This window comes from Mustela nivalis (assembly GCF_964662115.1).
Source record: "Mustela nivalis genome assembly, chromosome: 11".
Lineage (NCBI taxonomy): Eukaryota > Metazoa > Chordata > Mammalia > Carnivora > Mustelidae > Mustela > Mustela nivalis.
In genome coordinates this window covers 104,499,905-104,526,613 of record NC_139030.1, presented here as the reverse complement: position 1 = coordinate 104,526,613, position 26,709 = coordinate 104,499,905, and the positions used below count along the sequence as shown (strand labels likewise).

Below are 26,709 nucleotides of genomic sequence, written 5' to 3'. Positions count from 1 at the left end.
CTTTTGATTTACATATTTGAAGGAAGAAGTTGTTAAGATTTTTTGAATTTTTATATGCTTTTAATTGACAGACTATTAGTAATAATACAGGTTGACAGGCAAGCCAGAAGAAAGAAAAACATTTGGTGTCTTACTCTTTCAAGGAGATCAAGTCGGAGATTAGCCTAGTACAGTGAACAGTGGTTTTAGAAATTGTTCAGAACTAGTTAGTAAAAAAGTCAAAGATGAAGCATTCTTAGATACCTATAAAAGGGGAAATGCGTGAATAAGTCAAAGAAAAGATGTGTAGCTTCCATGAGGGTCTTAAATATTATTTTTATTTTTATTTTATTTTATTTAAGATTTTATTTATTTATTTGACAGAAAGAAAGAGAGAGACAGAGAGAGAGGGAACACAAGCAGGGGGAGTGGGAGAGGAAGAAGCAGACTTCCCGCTGAGCAGGCATCCCGATGTGGGGCTCAATCCCAGGACCCTGGGATCATGACCTGAGCGGAAGGCAGACACTTATTGACTGAACCACCCAGGCGCCACTTAATCAAATATTTTTAGAAAAGAAAAAGAAATAAATGTTAAGATGAGACAGTTATAGATAAATTACCTTGAGAGTAATACCTACCTCTGGAACTTCCATCAGAGATAGAGGAGGAGGAACACATCCACCATCTTGTGCAATTTCCACTGGTTGATAAATAACCTCAGAAGGCTGCAGGTATAAGAATGGAGCAGACGAGGCAGGAGACTAAAACAAAACCAGATTTCTAATTCAAATATGATTATTTATTTCAATTAAAACAAATGACTTACCCAACATATGACAGAAATAATTATTTCATATTTCCCTGAAGTTCTTTACCAGATAGCATAGATGTATCTTGTTACAAATTTCAATTGTGTAGATGTGATTAAAGAACTTTATCACTGGTAAGTATTGAAAGTTCTTAGTGCTTCAGAACTTCTTTTATAAATTCAGAAAATTGTTATATTAAGCTCACTATCAAAGATTGTAATATAATGTACAGTATTTGAGTTGGCATAAACATCTATTCTCAGCTTTGTGACTTCACATGGAAGTGGGAAATGTCATTAAATAGTCTTTTTGGTGGTATACTATTTGTATCAAAAGTTGAGAGATGATTTATTTACTTAGGAACAGAAAACTGAAGAAAAAAAATGAACTGAAGCAAAATCTGAAGTACAACCGAAGAATGATACATTTTCCCATAACGGTAAAAAGTTATTTTTCATGTTTATATAAGTACTCACTTTTTAAAAGAATGACTTCACTTACATGATCTCATGTGATCTTCACCAAGATCAGGTAAAGAAATTTACAAATGTATGGTATCATTACTTCTACTTTACAAGTGAGGAAGCTAAGAAATAGAGTGATTAAATGAACTGCCAAAGGTATCACAGGTATTAAATAGAAGAGGAGTATCTCAAATCTCGTTCTCCTGACTTTAATATTCATTCAGTTTTCACAAAAACACTATGAAAAAAGTTGATATTTACCTGAGGAACACCCCACTGCCATTGTCCTGGTAGACACTGTGCAGGGGCCTAAAATGAAAACAAAAACCAAAAATACCACCCAGATTATAAACAAAGATCAAAACTGGATATCTATGTGCAAAAGAATGAAGCTGGATCCCTAAACCTCAAATTGCATACAAAAGTTAATTCAAATTGGGTAAAAGGCCTAAATGTAAGAGCAGGAACTACACAATTCTTAGAAGAAAATATGTGTAAATCTTTGTGGGGTTGAATTAGGTAATTAAAAAAATTATGACATGGAAAGCACAAGCAGTAAAGCAACAAAAGAAAAAAGATAAATTGGACTTCATCAAAACTGAAAAACTTTTGTGCCACAAAATAGCACCTGGGATAGAGCCCCACTTTGGGCTCTCTGCTCAGCGGGGAGCCTGCTTACCCCCCACCCCGCCTGCCTGTCTGCCTACTTGAGATTTCTCTCTCTGTCAAATAAATAAATAAAATCTTAAAAAATAGAAAGGCAGAATAATAACCTCTTAAGAAAACATTTTAATAAAAAACTGGAAATAAAATGACTTAAATAGTTTTTAGATAAATGAAATAACTATCTACTTATGAAGTGAGAAATACGAGATAAGTACGAATTGAACCATGCGTTACCTGATTTGACTAACAACTGATAAAGCTACCAATCTTAGAATTTATGAAAAGAACAAAGGAAGATTTTCATTGAAGAGGCAGAATGATGAATATATATCTGAAGATAAATACGGGAGGTGAAATGATTTTTTGTATTATAAAATAGTTATAAATTGGTACCAAAAAAGATTTTGGTAATATTCCTGAGTAATATTGAGGTAACATACTTCCAATTTTATCATTTGTGTCAAGGAGAACACCAGAGTCAGAGTATAAAATTAAACTGTTTTACAAACTTTTAAGAATGTATTTGGTATGTTAAATGAGCTATAGTTGTATGTAATCAGTTAAAAAAGGAGGACCTGGACTCAATGGGGAGCAAGCAGAAAGCTGCTCTATTCTTTCTCATCCCGACACTTTAAAAGCACTGTGTTGACCTGTTTTTCCTTGCCCTAGGATTAAAATTAGGACAAATCATTTTTTGGGGGTGTGGCAGATTCCAAATGCTAACTATCTAGATAAGTAGTTTACTGGATTCTTTGGTGATCTCTCTGCTGAGAACTTTTTTTTTTTTTTTAAGACTTTTATTTTTTGAGAGAGAGAGACACACAGAACAAGTGAGAGCATGAGAGGGGGAGCAGCAGCAGGAGAGGGAGAAGCAGACTTCCTGCTGAGCAGGGAGTCCGACACAAGGTTATATCCCAGCACCCTGACCTGAGTGGAAGGTGGACACTTAACTGACTGAGCCACCCAGGTGCCCCACACTGCTGAGAACTTCTAACTGCAGTTCTAGCCCTTGATTCTAGAAGTCTACTTCACACAGGTTCTTTCTTTAATGGGATCTCCTTAAAGTTTTTTTGAAAAGGGTCTCTTCTGTGAGATTCACGTCTTGCTCTTGGGACACATAAACCTTTGCTTGTTGTGAGTAGAAGTTCAGTACATTCTCACTGTAGTCTTCTCTCCAGGGTCTGCCTCCGGAGACTAGCCCAGCTTCCTCTTTGGACTTTTTAATTAATTAATTTACTTCCCCTGCCGCCAGCTTCCACAAAAATCCAGAGTCTTTCTTTTTGGACTTTTTTTTAGGAGCGGTCAGATCCAAGAACCATCTCACAAATTTCAGGGGACAAACATTAAGTTTTCTCAGTTATTCTCCGATGTCTTCTTTACTTAGTTGTGAAGAAGAGGACATGCTACAGCATTCTAACAACTTCTTGCAATCTTATCCTCCCCTCATGTGTACTCAAGGTGGGCAATTAGCTAAGGATCCCCCAACTAATTTCACAATATTTGGCTTGTCATATTGAAAGATCTGGTACCTAATGTTCTGTTTTTGGGGCCTCTGCTGAAATATGGAGGTAACTTAGGGAAAGTCATGTATTTTAAATATATGTCATTAAGTTACTTTAGTATACATATTTTAAATATATATATTTTAAATATATGTCATAAAGTTATTTTCATCTTTAGTAAGTGAAACACTTTAGTTTTATATTTAGCATAGTAATAGAATTTACAAATTTATTACAAATAAATAATGTAATATAATAATATATGATATACACTAATATATAATAGTAAGTTTAAATCTTAAATACTATTTAAAATTTAAGGGGAGCTTGGGTGGCTCAGTGGGTTAAAGCCTCTGCCTTCGGCTCAGGTCATGATCTCAGGGTCCTGGGATCGAGCCCCGCATCTGGCTCTGCTCAGCAGGGAGCCTGCTTCCTCCTCTTTCTCTCTGCCTGCCTCTCTGCCTACTTGTGATCTGTCGGTCAAATAAATAAATAAAATCTTAAAAAAATAAAATAAAATAAAATTTAAACACCACTGTCCTCCCAAAACCCAGTTTAATATTAAAAAGAATTCCAGTAAACTTAACATTTAATCTGGGTCTATTTTAAAAGTTCAAAAGAAAAAAAAAGAGAAAAAAATTCTCTTCCACAATTCCAGAGGTAGGAAAGAATGTGATTTTATTTTTGAGTGTAATAGATGAGAGATTGGCAAACTTTTTCTTTAAAGGGCCAGAGGGTAAATATTTTAAGCTTTGCAGACCATAATATCTCTGTTGCAACTACTGAACCCTCCCACTATAGTACAAAAGCAGTCATAGACAGTATGTCAACAGGTATTCTTTGTTTACAAAACACCAAAATGGTCTGGCATTATGGCTCCTTTATCCCCAGTCTCCCACAAGAATTAATGAAGTGTGGTTAACTAAAAGAGGCTGCCATAATGTGAACCATAATATATTACTTATTTTAATACGGATTATGTTAAATACAATAGCAAAAAATGACATAATGTTAACAATGACATTAAAAAATCAGCCTGTGATTTGGTATGTGTTATCTATATGTTGCTTTGGAAATTGTTTTCAAAAACAATTAAATGTTAGCCAAGGGAGCAAAACCGGCCTCATTACATTTAGTTAAATGAAGAAAACCTGCCATCTTCTTGTATAATATTGTTTAGTTCCCCATAAGAGAAGAAAAAAACCAAACCCAGCATTGTTATCAAGGCTTAACTATCTTTTTTTAATTACAAGAATATCTACATGAGAAAGAATACAATGAAATTTACTGAAAAAGGACTGAGTATTAGAGAATTTTCTTTTTAATTTCATGTTTACCTGGTAGTGATATGCAGGTTGCTGATAAACTGGCTGAGCTACCATCACAGGGGAACTAGATATAGAACGTGACTATAAGAGGGAAAAAAATGAGAGATTATTTTAGGCCTAGGCAAAATTCTTTAAAAGTTTATTATAAAATTTATCCCAAATTGTTACCTAAACCCAATCAACTTATGATCTATAATTGGAAATGTCATTTTTCTACCTCTTTTTCATATTATTATTACTAATGCAACTTAAGTCTATTAAAATCATCACAGTATTCCCACTTTGGTTTCATTTTCATGGTAATATTAAAAGACAACCACCAGAAAAATTGCTTTCACCCCAAAGATTATGAAAATATAGTTCCAAGAGAATATTTAAAAGAAAATGGCAGCTGGACTTAAGGTGACAGTGCCTATTTCTATCAAGAGACCAGCAGTAGATAATGCTTACACAACACATAACTGAATGATTAATCATATTTGATTTTGCCACTGATTTTCCACTGCTTACAAATAATTAAATCCTGCTCCTTTGTTATTATTTAAGTCAAATACATTATTTATTAAAGCATTGATCAAATCCTATTTTATTAATTTGATATTTAAATGAATTGATCAATAAACTTCAAGTGGTTTCTCCCTGTTTGAAGAAAATACATGTAACACTTCATTATTCAAAGTACTAGAGTAAACACCGAAATAGAGTATTTAAAACCAGACCATTAATAAAGCAGGCAAACTGTATTATAAGATAGGTAAAATTAGCTTTAATGATAGCAATTAAGATTCAATTTCTAACATGGGATCTAACTTTACAGTTTTATTTTAATGTTCACTCCTTCCCCTCCACAAAATGAAGAAAAATATCATAGTTTTACACAATTTTCAGACTATAATATGCTAATAAAATTATATCACAGATTAACATTAGAAAAGAATAATGTAATTTACTATGATACTTATTTTCTATTAGTAGATTAAAGGAGGAAAAAAATCTCAGCAGATATGGGAAAAATTTATTAAAATTCAGTATTTTTTCATGATAAATTCAATACTTTTTAATTTTTAACAAACAGAATATGAAATAATTTCCTAATTGATTTGGGGTAGTAATTCTCAATCAGGTGTGACTTTGTCCCCCAAGGGAACATATGGCAATACTTTTGGTTTTTATAGATGTGGGGAGACTAGGACACTGCTTAAACATCCTACCATGCACAGGACTAGCATTCAAGGACACAGAATCATTTGGCCGAAAATATAATAGTGCTGAGGCTGAGAAACCTTGGTTTTGGCTAAGATTATCTTCCAAAACCTACAGTGTGTACATAAATATATACACTATATATATAAAGCTTATATAAGTATATATAAAGCTTAATCATGAATCATTGAACTTGTTTCCTTTTTCAAGAACAAGGTCATGCTATCATATAAATACTACGGCAGAGAAAATGTTGGTACAATAACTCAATGGAGAAAAAATGAGAAAAGAACAGAAAGAAACGTAAGTATACTGAATCATAACTGATTATCTCCATGGATGTTGTGGAGGGTTTCTGATCAAATGTTAACATTTAAAAAAAGTATTATTGCAAACAGGTCACAACCTATTAGGAAGTATGATTTAAAAATATACCATCGTAAAAGCAACAAAACCCACAGAGTACCTAAGAATAAATCCAACAAAAGATATACTAAACTGTTTTACGAAGAAAGAAAATTTTATAGACAGATGGAAATAAAAGACCTAAATAAATGTTTGTGGATGGTAAAATTCAGTATTATACCCAAATTAATCTACATATTCAATGCAATTCTAATAAAAATCCAACAAATGCTTTTCACAGAATTGAACAAGCTGGATTATAAAATTTATATTTATAAAAGTAAAGACTTAAGGATAGATGAGAGACTCCTAAAGAAAAAAGTGACAGATCTGCCCAGATTTTAGCACTCATTCTAAAGCAATAGGAATTAACATGGAATTGGACAGGGCAAACACACCAGCAGAACAGAATAGAGAGCCCAGAGGAACAACCCTCAAAATGTGGTATTTCATAGAGGATTCCTTTCACAATAATGAAAGAGGATGGACTAGTAAACATGAACTCCAGATTTAAGATCTACATGTGAAAAACAGCAATAGTAGAGTATTTTAAAAAATAAAATATAGAATAATACCTATATTGTAATAAGGAAGTATTTTTTTTAATTTAAATTTTTTGTTCTTTTCTTGGAAGTATTATGTTTTAAAAATAAGATACCAAAAGATGAAACTACTTCCATAAAGGAAAATATTAATACATATGTTAACATTAAAACAAAGAATTAGTGTATAACAAAAAAACCCCTGTAAAGTTAATGGACAAACCACACACCAGAAGAATCACAAAATTCATATAATGAACTCAAGAAAAAGACAAATAACCCCAATAGAAAAGATAAAGGATAAAGGATATGAAGAGGCACCTCACAGAAAAAAAGTGGAATGCCAATAAATACCCGAATTATGTTCAATCTTACCAATGACTAGGAAGATAAAAAAACAAAATACTATTTCATAATAATATTGGCAGAAATTGAAAATTAAAGGATTGGCAGGTTATGGAGAAATTGTAGCTCTCATAAACTGTTAGCTAAAGTATAAACTGGTATACTTTGAAAAGTCATTTGGCAACATTAAGTCAAGATGTGCATATTCTATGATGTGAAATTTTACTTCTCTGCATATATTGCAGCCTAGACCAAAGGAGGAGAATACAAAATCTTTCCAGTGGTAAATGGGCATGAATAGGTTTCGGAGTACTAATTTTTAGATCCTAAATTTCATATGTACTCCTTCCTGATTTGATGTGTCTGTGACTGTGTCTCTGTACCATGTGTCTGTTTTCTTTTCATAAGGTCCTTTCACAATTACCATTCTCCTTCATGATGAAAGGCACACTTCTCACTCATTCTGGATCTATTAAAATGTTTTGTTTGGAAATATAAATACCAAAAGGGCATCAAACAAATAGATAGTTCAAGTAGGCAATGCCCTTAAGAAGTGAGAGAAGCAAAGCAAAAAGAGCTTTTATTTGAACTTAAAAATAATTAAAAGTTAGAGTTTTCTAATAGAAATGAAGTTTTATTTGACTGACTAGTTTTGTTAACAGAGTTCTAGACGTTTTCAATCTTTTTTCTTTGAGATATAATTGACATATACCCTTATATTAGTTTTATGTATATAGCATACATAATATGTTGTATTCCTAAATTATTTAAAATTATGATAAATTTCAGATATTAACTTAAAAATAAGTATTCATAATTTTTCAGAAAATTTTTAGAGGATATACAAGCAAAAAACCTTGAAGATTACTTTCCTAGATAAACTCTCACATAGTACATACAAGATCTGGATGTTCACTGTGATCTTGATTACAGAAAAAACTTAAAACATCCATCAATAGGGGAATATATACTTATAATATGGAATATTATAAATATTAAAATAAGTGAATTAGATATACTAGTAACAACACTGTTTAATCTCAAAAACATAATGTTGAATAGAAAAACTGGTTATTTATATAGTGTTAAGAAAATCACCCAAAGCAATACTACCTATTGTTTAAGGATACCTACATTTGTAATAAAAACCTAAAATGATAGGAAAGATATTATGGTTATATATTCCAAATATGTCTGAAGAGAAAAGGAGGGTAATAAAATGGGGGCAAGGAGACTATACCTGAATTTCTCTTATTTCATTTCTCCTTATTAAAAGAACTTACATAAATATGGCAAAATATTAACATTTATTAAATAAGTGGTAGCTACATGGCTGTTAATTATTATTCATACTTGTCTATGGTTGAAATATTTCAGAAATAAATGTTTTAAAAAATTGATAGAATAGATGGAAACCCTTTTAAGATGAAAATTACTTACAGGCCAAGGTGGTGGGACAGAAGCTACCTCTGGAGTATGAAAATAAGCAACACCATTATGATATGTGTAAGGATATCCAGTTGAAGTCGTTAGATACATTGTTCCAGCTGCTGGCATTATAGTGGAACCTAAATAAAGATTAAATAATAATAATTAAAATGTTCAGTTTAACTTTTAAAAAGGTAATTTCTGAACACTTGATACAATTACAGTAAAAATTGAATGTTGCAAATTAAAAATTCCAAATGTTGAAGTATTTTTGAAGTATATATTTTCAAACTCACTATCTTAGAACTTTTATTAGATTAAAGTGAGGAAAAAGAAATAAATTCAATAAAGAATACTAAAAACTCACCAATTTAGATTTTAATAACAATGTGATCCAACACAAGGCTTAAAAATTTAAATTATTATCAGCAAGGTCATAAGACCTAAGACCTTAAGACCTAAGGTCTTAAGACCTAAGACCTTAGTTAAGACCTTTATTTGTAAAAGGCCAAAGATGATGAAGGCAGTGAAGTTGGAAAAGATTCCATACTCTCCTGAAGATATTTTGGTTCCATCCTACAAATTCTTTGGTTCCATTACCACAAGCATTCATTGAGACCATGACTTTTACTTTCCAGCCTCCCTTTGCTACAACTGCTGCTTATTGCAAACATGAACACAAATCTTCATGTGTAGTTCTGGGTCCCCATCTCTTTTATCAGATCAAGTTATATATAAACCCTCCCTCCCCCAAAATAAAAGAAATATTTTTTTGTCAAGAGAACACTTGAAAAATTTATATAAGCCAAGTCAGATTAAGTACTTAAGTACTTAAGCCAAGTCAATTAAGTACTTGACCAGCAAATTTATGTAAATTACTGGAAAAGGCAATCCTCCTTCCATTATACCAGTAATTCTCAAATTTTAACGTACATTAGAATCACCTAGATAGTTTATTAGGATACAAATTCCAGGGCCCCATTAGCAGAGATTTAGATTCAATAAGTCTGGGATAGGGCATTTTGAGAGATTCCAATTGAACTGTTACTGGCTGCAAACCACACCGTGAGGAGCACTGGCCTACCACTTTAAGCAACACTACCACTTCTGAGCTTTTATATTTTCACTATATTTCATCTGTATTGTTACTACTTATTTTAGTGATTCTTAATCTCATCCTTTTGAGAATCTGATGAAAATCATGCATCCTTTTCTCAGGGATATACATTTAATATATATTTAATATATATATTAAAATTTTTTTTGCACAAATTCAGGAGGTTCATGGATTTCCCTTCAAGATACTCAAGGAACCGCAGGTTTATCTGTTACATAAATAAATAAAATTGAGGAAGTACTATTACAAGGCATTGGTGATACAGCCAAAAGGGGAAAAAAAAACCTGGACCTGTCATATGAAAGTTACCTTCAGGTGGAGAAAATAGTTATTAGTTTATTACATAATTAATTAATTAAATACAATTTTGATAAATACATTAAGAGGTAGTATAGGGTATTTCACGGGGTAGTATGAACTTTCTAATTATATTTAATTTGTGAAGAAATGATGTTTGGGCTGAGCTTTAAAGAATGATTGGGATGCACCGAGGAGGCTGAGTTGGGTAAGTGTCTGACTGTTGATCTCAGCTCAGGTCTTGATCCCAGGATCATAAGTTCAACCCCACATTGGGCTCCACACCTAATCTTAAAGAAAAAAAAAAAAAAAAGATTGGGATGGGAATGGGATGGCAAAGGGTGTTCTAGGCAAAGAAAATAATGTATATCAGGAGTATGGTATGTTCTGGAACTGAAAGAAAACTAGATGGCTAACGTATAGGAAAAAAAGGAAAGAAGAGCTCAAAATAAGCTAAGAATAATATGAAATATACACTTCTGAAAGATCACTCTGGCTGCCTTGTATATGATGGGTCAGAAGGTACAAAAAGTGGATTCAGAAAGACCTGTTAGGGGTGCCTGGGTGGCTCAGTGGGTTAAGCCGCTGCCTTCAGCTCAGGTCATGATCTCAGGGTCCTGGGATCGAGTCCCTCATCGGGCTCTTTGCTCAGCAGGGAGCCTGCTTCCTCCTCTCTCTCTGCCTGCCTCTCTGCTTACTTGTGATCTCTCTCTGTCAAATAAATAAATAAAATCTTAAAAAAAAAAAAAAAGAAAGACCTGTTAGGAGGCTCATCCAGTAATCAAGGCAAGTGAGGTGGGTAGCTAGGACTAGAATATTGATAATAGAGATGAAACAAGCTATAGATTTGAAAAAAAACTGAGATAAAAATTCCCCATATCTTATAAGTCTACTTTTATACTTTAAATTTATTTGCAGAAAAGTATAAAGAGCTTTGGAGTCAACTTGGCCTGGATTTGAAGGCTAATGCAACTATTTGGTTACGTTATTAACCCTATACTTCTCAAATTTACTATTTGAAAGCATTCAGAATGGTGATTTATGTTTTTTTTTTTCTTTAAAGCAATTTACGGGTCATAATATGAACATTACTACTTATACCTACTGCTGGTAATATAGAACTATTACTATATGTTACAGCTTACATCTTGGAACTAATAAGAAGTATTAACCTATTTAGGGCACTCTTCAGTTATCTTCTAAATTAACAAATAACTAAGTCAAAATTAAACTTGATAACTATTTTTAAAAAAGATTTTATTTATTTGACAGAGAGACACAGAGGGAGAGAGAGAGAGAGCCGGCACAAGCAGGGGGAGTGGAAGAGGGAGAAGCAGGCTCCCTGCTGAGCAGGGATTCCCAATGCAGGATTTGATCCCAGGACCCTGAGATCATAACCTGAGCCAAACGCAATCACTTGACCAACTGAGCCATCCAGGTACCCCAAAACTGTTAATTTCTCAGTCAAAAGTAGAACAGTACAAAGGAGCACAGCTATTAATTTGTTAACAGGTATACAATAACAACCTAATGTTTTAAACATCCCAATAGACAGTAGCGCACAGTTAAGGAAAAATAAGAAAATTCAGTTACTGATTTTAGGTATCTCCTTCCAGCTAAAGACGACTATAGAGTTCAGTAAATCTTTGGGTAAAATCTAACTGTAAAGATGCCTAATATAATAGAGGAAGAGTGAGAAAACAAGAAGAGTAGAGTGGACAGAATTACAGAAATTTAAGGAAGGCACAACCGTGCCAATTCTTAAAGCTTTAGGAATTGCTCCTTCATAATTATAACATATCTGGTTGGGCTACAGTACCTACCATTGCAACTAGAGTTTCTGATATTGGTTCTATATTCTTACTTTCAGTATCTTCAATTTCTAATTTTATTTATTTATTTATTTGACAGAAAGAGACAGATCACAAGTAGGCAGAGGCAGGGGGAGAGAAGGTGGGAAGCAGGCTCCCTGCTGAGCAGAGAGCCTGCTGCAGGGCAAGATCCTAGGACCCTGAGATCATGACCTGAGCTGAAGGCAGAGGCTTAACCCACTGAGCCACCCAGGCACCCCTCTTCAATTTCCAATTTTAAATTACTTTTCTAATTAGAAAAGTTTCTAATTAATAATTAGAATAATTATTATTACCAAAATAATTCTAATTACCTTTGCAATTTTAAATTGTATTTTTATGTAGAAGCGTTTTCCTTTAAAGATGTCACTATATGCAATATATGTAAACACCATTATTTGTGTAAAATTTTCCCTGCCCCTCCAAAATCTAACATATATTAATTTTGGTAAGAAATATTCATTTGATCACCAACTTTGCTAAAATAACTTTATTAAATGAAAGAAACATGATATTTTAATTAAGTTCTTCAAAAAAAGTAATATTTCAAAAAAGAACCCATGCAAAAACACTGAAAAATACATTAGTTCTCAATACATACGAGGGATTCCTACTTGTTGTTTTCTTATTGCTGGACCAATGTTCAGTTTCTTATCCTTATAATTAAGTTTTTCAGCCTAAAATAAGAAAAAATTATTTTATTATCTTGGTACTACTATTTTACAAAACCATTAATGAAAAATTAGTGAGAAACAATTTTTAAAATTCAGACTATAACATTTTTTGAAAGCAGCCAGAATACTGGAAAGAACAAAGTCTTTGGATATTTAAATATCTGGGTTTGAATTTTGGTTCCGATGGTCTGACCCCAGTTCTTTAATTGGAATACAGTCAGTCCTCTATTCATAGATCCCATATTTGGGAATTCACCTATTCATTAAAGTTATTTGTAACACCCAAAGCAAACTTGTGGCAATTTAAGCAGTTACTAGTGGACATGAGCAGTGAGGTGAAAATTTTGAATTGCCTGACATACACAGTCCCAGGCTGAGGTCAAATAAGGCAACACTCTGTCTCAGCTCTTAAAAAAGAGTCGTTTCATGTTGTTTAGTGCCAATTTTTTTTGTATTTTTGTATTTTATGTTGGTGATTTTGCTATCTTTTTTTTTTTTTTTTTTTTAAATTTTGCTATTTAAAATGGCCCTCAAGTGTAGTGTTAAAGTGCTGGCTAAGTTCCTAAGCACAAGAAGACTGTCATTTGCCTTGTTGAGAAAATGTTTTAGATGGGCTTAAATCAGACACGAGTTACAGTGCTGTTGGCCAGGAGTTCAATGTTAGTCAATCAACAATATATATTTAAAATGATGTCTTTAAACAGAAACACACATAAAACAAAGTTATGTATTCACTGGTTGGTTGGTTAATGTAAACAGAAACTAGTGGGAACTTTGTATTTCTTCTAGGAAGAACAGTCAGTATTTGCTAACTGAATGTTCATGGTGACTTTATAAAACATAACTATTAAAAATAATGATCAGCTGCATGTGATTTAATAAAGTATAATTCGAACTCTATTTTTTTCTAAAAAATAAAATGTAACATTTGTCAGATTTAAAGTTATTACACTGAACTGCAGTCTATAGATTTTTTCTTAGCTTATGTAAGTTTTTCAGAAAGGAGGGAAATAATCTCAGATAATTTCACTCTAGGTATCCATGTTTGTTGTGCTGTTAGTAATTCAAAGTGCTAGTAACACTACAGAAAACATATATTCCCACGTTCTTAGTAAGCAAATAAAGTAAAAAATCATATTATAACTTTGCAAACATACTCATGCAATGATTTGGAATGTTTTTCTGTAGATAAAATTTCTGTTTAATCTTTAAAAAAAAGATTTAATTTTTAAGTAATCTCTACACCCAATGTGGGGCTCAAACCTACAACCCCAAGATCAACAGCTGCACACTCTACCAACTGAGTCAGTCAGGAGCCTCTGTTTAATCTTTTTTTATTCAATTTTTTTTTGAGACCAATGTCAATCTTGAGATGCAAATAAGTTAAAAATATTTTTCTAGCAATTAATCATTGTATTGGAAAGCTAATAATAAAAAAGTATCCTAAAGGATTAGTTTCAAAGAAGTTCCAAAAAACAAAGTTAAATACATCAAAAAAATCTCACCTCTTGTAAAATTTTTTGTGCATCTTCTTGTGTCTCAAAAGTGACGAAACCATACCTAAATAAATATATAAATTATTTTCTTAGAACATTATATTAGAGTTATATTAAAATTAAATTTCTTTTTAAGAATGGGCCACTGTAGGAATGAGCGGTTTTCTATGGTGCACCACCATGAAAAATTTAAGAGAATCCTTCAGAGCATAACACTGTGACCTCTTCTTAGAGTCAGGGCACTAAGAGGGAAAAAAACCCAAATAAACCCAGAATCTTAAAACAGTTTCAGATCTGAGCTGTATACAAATCAGGAAAGCATGAAGGATTCATGTTCTAGCTTACAAATTAGGATATAATAAATTTTAGTACAGAGCAATAATCCCTTTTAAAATAATAGAAGTTTAGCTTAAATAGGAATCAGAGTAGGAAAAAAAACTTCAAAAAAATAAAAATTTCAACACATAAAGTTTTTTTATATGTGAAAATGAGTATATAGATACATTATTATTAGTACATATAAACTGATAATGCAATTATTAGTGTTTTTCAAATATAAGTCAATTAAAAATGTGTACATCCTAGATTTTATATCTGCTTTTTATATGTAATTGTTACTTTCAGAGTACAATTCGTATAATGTTCAAGATACAAATACATTATGTATGCAACATCCAAAAAGCCAAAGAAGACAAAAAGATATGAAAGAAATAAAAGGTATATCCCCCCAGCATAATTTCAATTTAGATAACTTAAGGAAACTAGAGTAGTGTTAAATATTTTGACTACTATTTTGATTCATAATTACTCTGTTGTATAAAAAGTTTATTTTTTTAAACAAAGGAATTTCTTTTTCTATGTGCCCAAACATTAAACAAGGGCTAATAGTTTTATGCTAATTTTTTTGTAGAACACATACACCACCCAGTGGAAAAGGCATAAAATACAGTATACATCTCTATGTGTTTTTCAATGGTTAAAAAAAGGATATTACCAAAATATTGAGAATTCTATTAACCATATACAAGAGGTACAATCTCACTTTATCCTAATACTGTTTGTCAGTCTGAGGAAGTATCTCAATTGCTTAAAAATAACCTCTCTGCAGAATCCCATCTCTTCCAAAGTGCTTATCTGACATACTTGAATGAGGTTTTCCACTAGTATAATTTTCTTTCCACCTCACTGGTCCTTTCTCTTCTGTCTATTCATGTATGTTCTGTCTCTCCTTCAAGAAAACACAGTCCTTCACTGATCTCCACTGTCTTACCCATTTTCTTTAACTTTGTTGTCAAACTTCTTGAGTACACTATGTAAACTATCTCTTTCTTCTCTGAAATTTGGCTTTTACTTATACCAAGCCACTGAAACTGCTCTAAGGTTATTAGTGATTTTTAGACAAATCCTACTGATTTCTTCCCAGTTTTCATTCTCTTTGATTTGGCAATTAAAAATCATTCTCATTAAAATTGTATTTCTCAGGTTAGTTCTCTAGGTATCTGAGGCAAAACCTACAGATATTCCTTTGTGTCAGCTTTTTTCAAATAAAGCTTTCTCTAGTCTAAAGCAAGCATACAATTCTTTTTTTTTTTTTAAATTTTTTTTTTTTTAAGATTTTTATTTACTTATTTGTCAGAGAGAGAGCGAGCGAGAGCGAGCACAGGCAGACAGAGTGGAGGGCAGAGTCAGAGGGAGAAGCAGGCTCCCTGCGGAGCAAGGAGCCCGATGTGGGACTCGATCCTAGGATGCTGGGATCATGACCTGAGCCGAAGGCAGCTGCTTAACCAACTGAGCCACCCAGGCGTCCCGCAAGCATACAATTCTAAAAGTATCTGATTTCTTTAGCTTCTGGTTCCTTAGCTGCTGTACATTACTCAAAATTAAAAGCTTGCTACCTAACATTGAATGACCCCTCAGCCCATGCAAGAATAACATCCCAACAAATTAAGGAATGTTACTATGTTACCCCTCCCTCCAAAATACACACACCCACACCAAATGGAAGATTAAAGATAGGAAGAAAAGAAGAGGGTATGAGATTCTCTTTTTAAAAATTGGAATCAAAGTAAGTGAGTATATAAAACCTAGTAACCCAATAAAAACACAATTGTTAATTCTATGTACTTTCTATAGTGATACTAACCCTTTGGACACTCCAGCTCTGTCATTTACAATCTTCACTTCTTTTACCGACCCATACTGGGAAAAAAATTTTCTTAAATCATTTTCATTTGTCTAATGGCATAAAAGAAACACACAAAAATTTTTTTAATTGCTAAAAAATGAAACAAGTCTTATACTTGTTTTGGAGACAGAAAAGATTATAAGCAAATAGTAATATGAATATAGGAATGTCTCTTAGCATTAAAACAGTACACAAACCACTAAGTTATTAGAATCAATGTAAATACATTGCTTTATGCAGTAATCATGTTGTTAAACTATTCAAGCAATAAAAATTTTTTAAGCTGAATTACTTTATAACTACAAAGAAAGTACACTAATATTTAGATGAATTCTTTTTGGTCAGTTTAAAAAATAATTTAAATTAGGCATGCTGTAACCTATAGCAATGGCATAGTACTATTGGTTCTTTTGGCCCAGAGAGGCTCATGATTATGGCAGTGGAACAAGGATTTTGGTATATACCAGTCCCTCTATTTTAATCAGCTGTCTCCATAAAGAATGAGGTCTTAGGAAAGGAGTATTTCCAAAAGTACTTGAACTCAGTTTGTGATACCAGTGAAGTGACTACAAGATTTAAAGTTTAGATAATTTATCTGTACTCAATATACATTTTTGACTAAATAATGACATTATGATTCAAGATAAAATAAAACAAAATCTGAGTCATTCAAAATAAAAATCTGAGTCATTATTAGACTATAGTTATAGACAAGATAGTTACAAAGATGGTTTTAATTGAAATAGTCTCTTAATAGACTCATATCACCTTTACCTAGAGTAGTCACACTAAATTCACTGTAGTTTCATTTTCTGGCTCAGGTATAACTATGCCATGGGGAACTTTAAATATCTCTAAAAAAAATTTTTCTTTAGATACACAGAAAAAGACATGCCCAATAGAAGGGCTATGCCTCTTGAGTTCCTCTGCTACCTCACTACTTACATCCATTAGCAGCTTAGCTGATATCCTAAAGCTGCTAAACTGGATAATAACAAATACTGAGTTAATCTAAGAATAATAAATATCTCTTATTTCAATAAAATGAAAATGGAGTCAATGCCAGAATAAGAATTTTTATTAGAGATGTGAATGCAAATTAATTCAAACTATTCTCTGATAGAAGAAACACAAGTTCAATTTTGCGACTCTACTTCTTAGTTGAAAAATAAGGAGACAGGAAGTTAAGATGATTAAGTATGAAGAAAGAGGGGCTATAAGCTTCTAAAAAGAACTATTTTAAAAAGTTTGACACAGCTTCCTACTAAAGTAAACTATTTCCTTGTTGGCAATTGTCTGGTTTTGGAAAAGGGATAAGAACCAGGGAGGGGGACCCTAGCAATTATCTGTAAATTATAACTGCACTGTAACAATGGCCTCCAAAGTTCATAATGTAGTTGACAGAATTCAGTAACCTAGAATAATCTAGTCATACAAATGCTTCCATTTATTGAGGATTTATTTTAAAAATATACTGTTTGTAACATAAATTAATTTTGAACATGAAGAGTCAACTTGTGTATTTATGGTCAGCCATTACTATTTTCCACAGAAACAAAAAATATTTAAAAAAATAAACATTTCATTAGAAATAATTTTTCTTTATTTTTAGTGAACCAATCACTTACTTGCTTAATAATCATTATTCTGACAAATACAGTAAGTGTAATATTTCTCTGGAGAAGAAAAAAAATAATTTCATCCAAATTGTAAAAGGTTGATTACAGGGAAATAGTAATAAATTTCATACCCTAATGGCACAAGGATTTTTTTAAATTAGGAAAAACAACTGTCTGTAATTTCTAGCATATAAAGTGGAAGCTTGGAAATGCTTCTATATATCCGCTTGGAAAGAAGGATATTCTACTTAAAATAGCCATGCAGGCCTTTCCCATAGGTGTTTACTACTACTCCCAAATAGTGCTGAAAAACAACTAACAACAACAACAACAACAACAACAACAAACTAAGCCTCTCTGAAACAGTGAAATGGCTCATTACCTAATTAAAATATATTAATGTTAAGATGCTTTATTCTGACAAGGTCACAGGTCTTTTATTGGTGACCAAATTCTGAATTAGGTGGCAGAAAGCAATTTGTAAAAGATGTAAGTTCAGATTACTTAGCAGGAAATTGAGAATAAAATTGGGATAAAGAAACAGGATTTCATAAGACTAAATTTTGTGGTTTTTTTTAAAAGTATTGAATCTTTTTAAAATTATAGTCATGCATTATTTGGTCTATTGGAGTACTATGTAATAAAATATAATTAGTATGGTATGGTGAAATAAAGAATATGAAACTATGAGTCAGAATACTGTGATTCTAGTCTTCACTCTGTCACTAAGAAGCTGGGAGCCTACAGATATATCAATGAGCCTCAATTTCCTTGTATGTGAAATTGGACAATTATATATGTTCCATTCAACCTACATTGTTATTGAAAAGATTCTTTATAATAAGACAAAGTGAAACCTAGTAATCATTATGCAATTAGTAAATAAGATTATTTTTGCAGTTGTACCAAGTATTTCTGAGAAATAAAGTAACTTCTAATACAAAAAATACACTACATTGCATGCATAAATAGGTACCTTAAAGTCAATTCCTCCTACAAAGATGCGATTAGGGATCACTGTTCCATATCTTGGGGCACTTGTTGGGTTATTCAAAGGCACAGGTGACACAGGATTAGGGGATGGAGATAATGAATCTGTTTGCGTCTGATTTGATGTTTGCTGTAAAATAAAATTCTTTTAAACTTTTAGCATTGGGTATAAGTTTTGATGCAGACTGAAAACATATATCCATCAAAAAGATGAGTCATTTAAGCAAAATGTAATATTTTAGACTTTAATTTTATGCTAATATTATAAAGATTAGAGTTAGAACTAATACTTTTTGGAGCAACAAAAACATGGGAAATACAGAATTTGTTCCACTATAGAGAAAATCTTAAATATTAAAATATATTATTTAGATATACTCATGTTGTTATTAAGTATACTATTTAAGTATTATAAATTTTGAGGAATATTAAATTCAAAAGGAAGTTTGAGAAAGAGAAAAGCAGCCCAAGACATCTGGGGACTGGCTTGGTTCTGGTGGTGGTAGGAGTTGGCCTGGAACTTACAGTAAGGTTGTGGCGTTCTCTTCTTAACAGACATTAGGCAAAGTTACTCTGTGATTGTGATGAATCACCATAAAAAATACACCAGTCCTAAAAATATATGTTTATAAAAAAAATACACCATATATGATTAAGGAATCATATCTGAACCCTGACAAAAACAAAAGCATTGTCCAAACCACAAAAATGACCAAACATCCTTCTATCCTGGCTGATATGTGTAACTGCTCCTTCTTTGTCAATCACAGATTTAGCCTCCATCTATTTTTCTTAACCTTCTAAATAAAAATTAACATACCCAATCATAGAATTACTCCCACTTTCTGATAACATGTACTTCAGAGTAAAGCCCTTCTTCCTTAAATATTCTCTAAAAACAGCTTAACACATGCCTAAACCCCATAGTAAATTCTTTTCTAACATCCTCTTACCTAGAGGCTCCATGATGTATGCTCTTCCTTGTGTCAACAGTTCAACAGACTCAACATTACTTAACTACAGCTATGTTCCTGGTAGTCTTTGGCGAAAGGGCACTGATGAGTCAGTCAATAAACTCTGACATTCAAGTTCGCCATATTTAGTTCTAAAGTCACATTTTTAAATTTGAAGATCAAACTGATTTTGTAAAAAAAAAAAGTATATACATATAACTCATAGGTATAAATCTGTATACTAAAGAGCTGAGCTCAGGGGTGCCTAGGTGGCTCAGTGCCTTCGGCTCAGGTCATGATCTCAGGTTCCTGGGATCAAACCCCGCAAAACTGGGCTCTCTGCTCTGGGGGAAGCCTGCTTCACCCTCTCTCTCTGCCCGGCTCTCTGTGCACTTGCGATCTCTCTATCAAATAAATAAATTAGATCTTTAAAAAAAAAAAAAGGAACTGAGCACAGTACATGTATGTTCACAATGCTAAGTTGGGGGGCCTAATTTAGATTTTAATAAATATATATTAACATGTAAGCCTTTGTACAATGGCAAGATGGTAGACTCAATGTATATCTGAAAAAAAAAAGACTTGAGAATAGGATTTTGAAGAGAAACCAATTAAGCACTTGCTAATTACTCTCCTTCTGGGAACACTTAACCAACTTCTGAGACAGTCTAACATACTAAATGAGAGCTTCAAAAAGCTTGCAGTTCATAATATCAATTCTCTGAGAAACAAATACAAGAAAATTAATCTCTAACTTAGGTAATGGAGTTGTTCTTTTTCATATTTGCTCTCCTCTCTCACTTCATTGGCCAATAAAGCCATAACCCCTAATCTCTTCAAGATATACTGAGAAATGACTAGGCCAGTAGTGATTATGGGGTTGTAGGCTGGACCTTATTGGGCTCTATTCTGCAACTAGTATTAAGGGAGGAACAAACAACACAAATTCCCAGTATAAGGGGGTTCATAAAGACACCTATTAAACCACCCAAAAGTTATCCCATTTAATAATTGCTGTGTTGTAGTTTCCATCGAAAGAAACTGGAATCCAATCGTAACAGCATGCTCTCTAGGGAATGACTCTGTAGTGCAAAGGATAGATGATCTGGGGATGCTTAGTTTTATTTTTCTACCAGGTATTTGCATTGCTAGAGATAATAGCATATCTCTAGTAGATATAATCTTGTCTCTGTTTACAGAGAGTAGAAATTACGTATTTGCAAAATTAAAAAAAATCAGTCTTTATGAAAGTTTCTTCTTCAAAACAAAATGAGTTCAACATATGAACTTGTTTGTTCTCCAATTTGTTTAGAGTTAATTCCATTATTTTTCCTTGAGAGAGATGACATGAACAGAAGTGAAAAGAGTGCTTTATTTCCTACTTTGAGAAACTAGTTAAATGATACCCAGAAAGAAAAAACATCAACTTTCCCAGCCTATTCACTTCGTTCTCCAGTTTCTAAGACTCCTGCTGTACTGTGAGTTCCAACTGCCTCATTTTTCTTACCACTTATCACTTTCCAACATGCTATATAATTTGTGTTTATTGTCTATCACTTTCCACGGTAGTGCAATGTTCATATTTCTGCCTGTTTTGCTCACTCAGCGTCTGAAGTAAAGCGGGTACGTAGGAGGTGTTCAATTAATATTTGTGGAACGAAAGAATAAACGAATGAATCATTTCTCCCTGCTCATGATATCCCAATCATTAGGCTGAGGTTTAAGAACATGCCTAGAAAAATAGCCTAGAAAATTTTTTCTAGGCAACAAGGTTCAAGCAGAAGCAACATCTGAATTCCTTCGAGAAGGCTAGCGATGCATGGTGTTGAACAACAGAGAAAGCCTCAGATTCCACTGGCAATAATTTTGCAAGTGTATGGCAAGCACTTAGGTAGGTGCTGTTATTTGGTTAGAAGTAAGGGTTCTTGGCTTAGCAAAACTTCCAACGCTAATTAAGAATTTCCCCCTAAAGAAATGTGCCCTTACTGACTTCTTCCCTTGTGAATTAACCTCGGAATCTATCATCCACTTTGCCAACGAAGACAACAGGAAGAGGGCGGGCTAACCGTCGCGGTCACAGCCTCGGCGCTCCGTCCCCTCCGAGGCCAGCAAGCCGAGGCGCTGGGGGATATGGCCGTGGCGACAACTTCCTCAGGTTCTCGCGGGTCATCGTGAACTTGGGCACTGACACGAGGGTCCACCCCCTCCCCACCAAAGTGCGGGAGGGAAAAGAAAGCCAGCCAGCGAGAAATTTTGTCCCGCAAGCCCGCCAGCAGCAGTGGCGGGAACCCTCAACGGCACCGGCCCGGCGTGTCGGCCTCGAGCGCCGGCAACTCCTCGGCCGCACGTGGCGCGTGCTGATTGGCTGCCGGCCGGGTGGGGTGGGGTGGGGCACCGCCGCGCCTGGCGCCGCCCCTGCCTCGGAGGCTTAGGCCTCTCAGGCCTTCCCTGGCTCCCCGCCCCCTTCCCCCGCCCCCCACGGGGCCCTGAGGGGCTCCAGCGCACACAGGGTGTTGGAGTGTCTGGGTCCGTCGTGGGCCACGGTGCCCCTCCCCTCCCCCCAGGTCTCTCAGGCCTTCCGGTCTCCACCAAGACGCGGCGTCCGCCGCCCTGGCAACCCCTCGCGGTGGGCGGCCGGGGAGGCCCGCCGCAGCGAGCGTCGAAGACGCCGCGCAGCCCAGTTTGGGCGGGAAAGCTGTTGCTCCGGCCCAGCGCCGCCTGCTGCACGGGACCCGGCCCCCCGCCGACTCCCGAAGCCTCCCGGCCTTTTCCGAGGTGCCCCCGCCGGCCTACACCCGGCCCAGGCCCGGCGGTCCCGCCTTCCGGACCCCACGACACGACCGGACGGGGCCTGCAGGCCGGGCCGCTCTTCGCGGTGGTCGACGGGGCATCCTGTCCGCGTTTCTTCCCGACAAAATAGTGGGCGTCTGGGCCCTCGACCTCGGTCTTCAGCCCCTGAGGACCCGAGTCCGCGTGGCTCCTTACCCGCGCCATCCCGGGGCCGGAGGCCCGGCCTGCTGTACTCACCGCCCCGGACTCGGTCTCCATCTTCCTCCACGCGCTTCAAATGCGAGGGCGAGGAACGGAAACCCGAAGTCTGAAGGCACCTTCACACCACGGAAGCAACACCACGGCTCCCGACAGACACTCCCCCTGGCGGCGACGGCGGCACTGGCAGCTGCAGCGGCGCAGGCTCGGACCCGGGGCCTGAACCCGCCACCCGGGGGGGTGGGGAGGAGCAGCGACGTCGCCTCAGGCGGCGGGGCGGGCGGGCGCCGCAAGCCGGGGAGCGACGCGGGCGGGCGGGCGGTTTCGGCTGGGGCCGGCGTCGCCGAGCTGGGCCGTCTGAGGGGAAGAGCGTGCGGCAAGTCGGGGTGGGCGTGGGGTGTGCGGACGAGGGCTCGGCCCAGGGGCCACCGTCGCCTGCCTTCGGACGGCTGGGGAGGAGAACGCGGACGGTTATGCAAAGCACCATGCACTGCGCGCCTCCCGGTCTTCTCCCGTTTGGGGGAAAGTCGGCGGCTGCGACTGGTGGGTGACGTGACCCCAGGCTTTACTAAGGAGCACGAGGCCGGCCGAGGGGCCACTTCGCGAGGCTGCTGCGGGGCGAGGAGGGCGGTTTCCAGAGGCAAACGCTGACCCCCCGGGCCTGACGCGCCAAACTCGGGGACTCCCGAGCAGCCTCGGACTCCGCGCTCGCACCTGCTGTCGCCGTCACTCATTCCGGCCGGCGGGCGGGGCAGCGCGGGCGACTTGGCTGGGACCCGCCGTGCAGCCCGGTCCGGGCCCCTGGCGCAGGCCGGCGCCCCTCGCGGCTGCCGCGGGCCCCTCGCGGCCGAGCACCGCCCGGCCGCCGCGACAGCCTCGGGAGCCGGTCGGCGACGGGGCCGCCGCGCGCGGGAGCGGGGGGAGCACGGGGCGGCGCGCCGGGGTTGGCTCTGGCCGCTCCGCCGCAGCCTTGGGGCCGTCTTGGAAGGACGAGTTCTTTGCCGAGGTCTGTGGAAGGCGGCCGAGAGTTCTACACGTGGCCGCCGTACTGCGCGATGTGACAGCGTGCGTGCCTACAGAATATACGTCTCGGCGACAGAAAATTCACAGTCGCCCCAAGTCATCGCAGCTGAGTGAGCTGCGCGGCCGGGCTGGCGACCGTCGCTGCGACCACTGACCGCGCCTCCAGTCAGACGGCGATCCAGGCCACTCGGCCGAAACCTAAAGCTTTCAGAGACTCAGCCGGGGTCTCCCTGACAAGAATTCACGAGCCTAACCATGTTGGCGCGTATTTTACAAAAGTTCGTGGCGACACTTAACATTTACAATAGTAATAACCTCTGTCCTCTCATAACAGTTTGACTTTGGGTTATTCTACTTTCAAGAGAAAGACTTTAACAATATGCAGTATCGCTCTATTAATTTTTGATATGCTCTCAGATCTTTATATTATTTACCAAAAAATAGGAAATATACTTTTTTTCATTCGATTCAGTTCAGCGAAAGCATCCTAAAAGTCATTATACATTTCTGCATGCCATTTAAGCTCATTTCAGGTTTTAATTTCTGTGGAAACAGAAAACACGAACCTGTTCAAATTAATACTCATATTGTAGAGCAGAATAACTTCGCTGTTCGATAATATTAAAGCTAATCTTTGGGCTTTTTTCCCCCAATAATATTGTTAGATTTGAGTGGCTATTACTATCTTCATTTTTTGCTCAAGTCTTTTTTGACTGAAAACCTTTATTTTTAAAAAGACTGTCTTCACCACAGTAGGTGTTCAGTCTGTGACACGTAAATCATCAACTTAATTTAGGGAACGGTGGCTGTATTTCAGGGCCCAAGATGGTAATTCTTTGTTCTGCTTCTCTTTTAATTCTTTTTTGTTTGTTTATTTATTTATTTATTAGATATTTATTTATTTATTTGATAGAGCGAGAGAGCACAAGCAGGCAGAACAGCAGAGAAAGAAGCAGACTCCCCATCAAGCAGGGAGCCCATAGTGGGGCTCAATCCCAGGACCCTTGGATCACAACCTGAGCTGAAGGCAGTCGCTCAACCAACCTAGCCACCCAGGCGCCTCTTCTCTTTTAATTCTTAAAGCAAAAGGTTTGATGTTATAAGAGAGAAGATGAACAGGATGAACAAGATCAAATCTTCAACTTGAGTTTTTTTCAACCTAGAAGGGGAAAAAGGACTAATTGCTCAAAATAATAATTATACCTAGATGTGCTTGTAGTTAATAAGACACAAGCAGAATAATGTAAGTGATGTATGAACTGTGATCAAAGATTCTGTAGGAGTGCAAGGGACAGCATCCTGGAGCACAATGTCTGGAGTTGGGTAAAGTTATCATCAAGGCTGAAATTCTGGTCTGGGTGGGAAATTGGGAGGAAAGATGTGGAGCCCCTTTTATCTACCCAGCACTAGACTAGGCACATCCTTTTTTAGTCTTCTTAGTTACCATTCCTTTTCTCTGGAAATCTGAACCTTAGAGAGGTGAAAGTGACTCATGTAGTCACATTGCTGGTAACTGGTAGATGCAGTTTTCAAAAGTTGGTTCTGTTTGACCCCATTGCCCATGCACTTTCACTCCGTGATGTTATTTATACTGTGGCAATAATGACTTAGAGTTTTATTCTAGAGACCTTTGCAAACAGAAGGCCACTGAAGGTTATTGAATCAGGAAGTTAGATAATCAGAACCAAAATTTAGAAAGATAGCTTCAGACCAGAGAACAGTTTTTAAAGGACAGGAAACAGAGAATTGAATTAGGAGCATACTACTCCAGTGAAAAATAATGGGGACCTAAACAGAAGTGGCAGCAATGAGAATAAAATATTGGGAAAGGGTTAAGGAGAAACCAGAGAAGAACTGAGACTCTTGGACATGGTGATGATAGAGAGGGATTGGTGAGGATGGTTCAGAAGTCTCAAGTTTCAAATCCTGGAGATGTCATTGACAAAGAAAAATATAAAAGTGCAACCCATAACAAACTGCAAACCTAATATCCCATTTGTTTATATTTTGTGGTAGCACCCCAATGTTTCTCATCTCTTCCCTTCACACAGTCAGTTAAGGGCATAGTTCTTGTTTCAGGGAATTATCAGAACCTTCCTTCCCCCTTGCTTGCATTCCCTTACTGACAGGTCTTCCATTACTTCTTATTGACTTTTCTATACACTGATTCTAACTCCTAATAATACATTTTAGGTACCTTTTCCCTCAATAACACTTTGGATGTGTTCTCTAGCTTGTAGACCTAGGTAACTATTTGTGGGCCTCCTATGGACCAGGCTTTACTTTGAGGGAGTGGATATGGCAATGGTTCTTGCTCTCCAGCAACCTGTGGTCTAGCGCAAGAAGGAGCTAAGTAAGTAGAAAGTTTATACACTCAATGTGCTAAGTGTAGCAGTAGAAGAGTTGCCAGGTGCAGAGACGGGGGGGGGGTGACTAAAACAACATGAAAAGGACAGGTTTAGAAGATGCCTCTGCTTCCATTTTATTTCTCTCTTGTTCCCATGTCTGTTAACCTATTGTTGTATTTTGGAGGATGATTAGGTGCTTTCTTCTTCTCTATGCTGGTTAGATATTTGAAATAGGAAAGATGAGGGATAGGAGTTTTTAAAAATCTGTCTTAAGGAGCAGAGAGTCCAGTTCAGATTTCCTTTTCCTTTATGGAATGTAATACTTACATTTAGAAAGGATGTTATAGAGATGATCTAGATTGGAATAGTAAGTGATTTATTGGAAAATTCCTTATAAAATTGTTTTATTTGCTTATGCTGTTTATTTTGAGCAAGTACTTAGACACAGGAGTATACAATAGAGAACTCACTGTGCAGCATAAGGTAGGACCTCAGTAA

The 26,709-nt window shown here is 36.5% G+C and overlaps 1 protein-coding gene across 3 annotated transcripts in view; it reads right to left on the bottom strand.

Moving 5' to 3' along the window:
* Window positions 1–23,059, bottom strand: part of BOLL (boule homolog, RNA binding protein) — a gene marked incomplete at its 3' end in the record, with an annotated part of 58,526 nt that extends 35,467 nt beyond the window's left edge. The window contains exons 1-9 of one of the 3 annotated variants that reach the window (XM_082689054.1): window positions 22,838–23,059; window positions 18,886–19,029; window positions 16,249–16,340; window positions 14,115–14,169; window positions 12,537–12,612; window positions 8,684–8,811; window positions 4,758–4,829; window positions 1,514–1,561; window positions 618–740 (exon numbers count right to left, since the gene is read on the bottom strand). In XM_082689054.1, coding sequence (XP_082545180.1) covers window positions 618–740; window positions 1,514–1,561; window positions 4,758–4,829; window positions 8,684–8,811; window positions 12,537–12,612; window positions 14,115–14,169; window positions 16,249–16,340; window positions 18,886–19,029; window positions 22,838–22,900 — 801 coding nt within the window. In that variant the 5' untranslated portion in view covers window positions 22,901–23,059. The remainder of the gene's footprint in view (window positions 1–617; window positions 741–1,513; window positions 1,562–4,757; window positions 4,830–8,683; window positions 8,812–12,536; window positions 12,613–14,114; window positions 14,170–16,248; window positions 16,341–18,885; window positions 19,030–22,837) is intronic. The other 2 variants (XM_082689055.1, XM_082689056.1) reach the window with 2 other exon arrangements.
* Window positions 23,060–26,709: the final 3,650 nt, after the last annotated feature.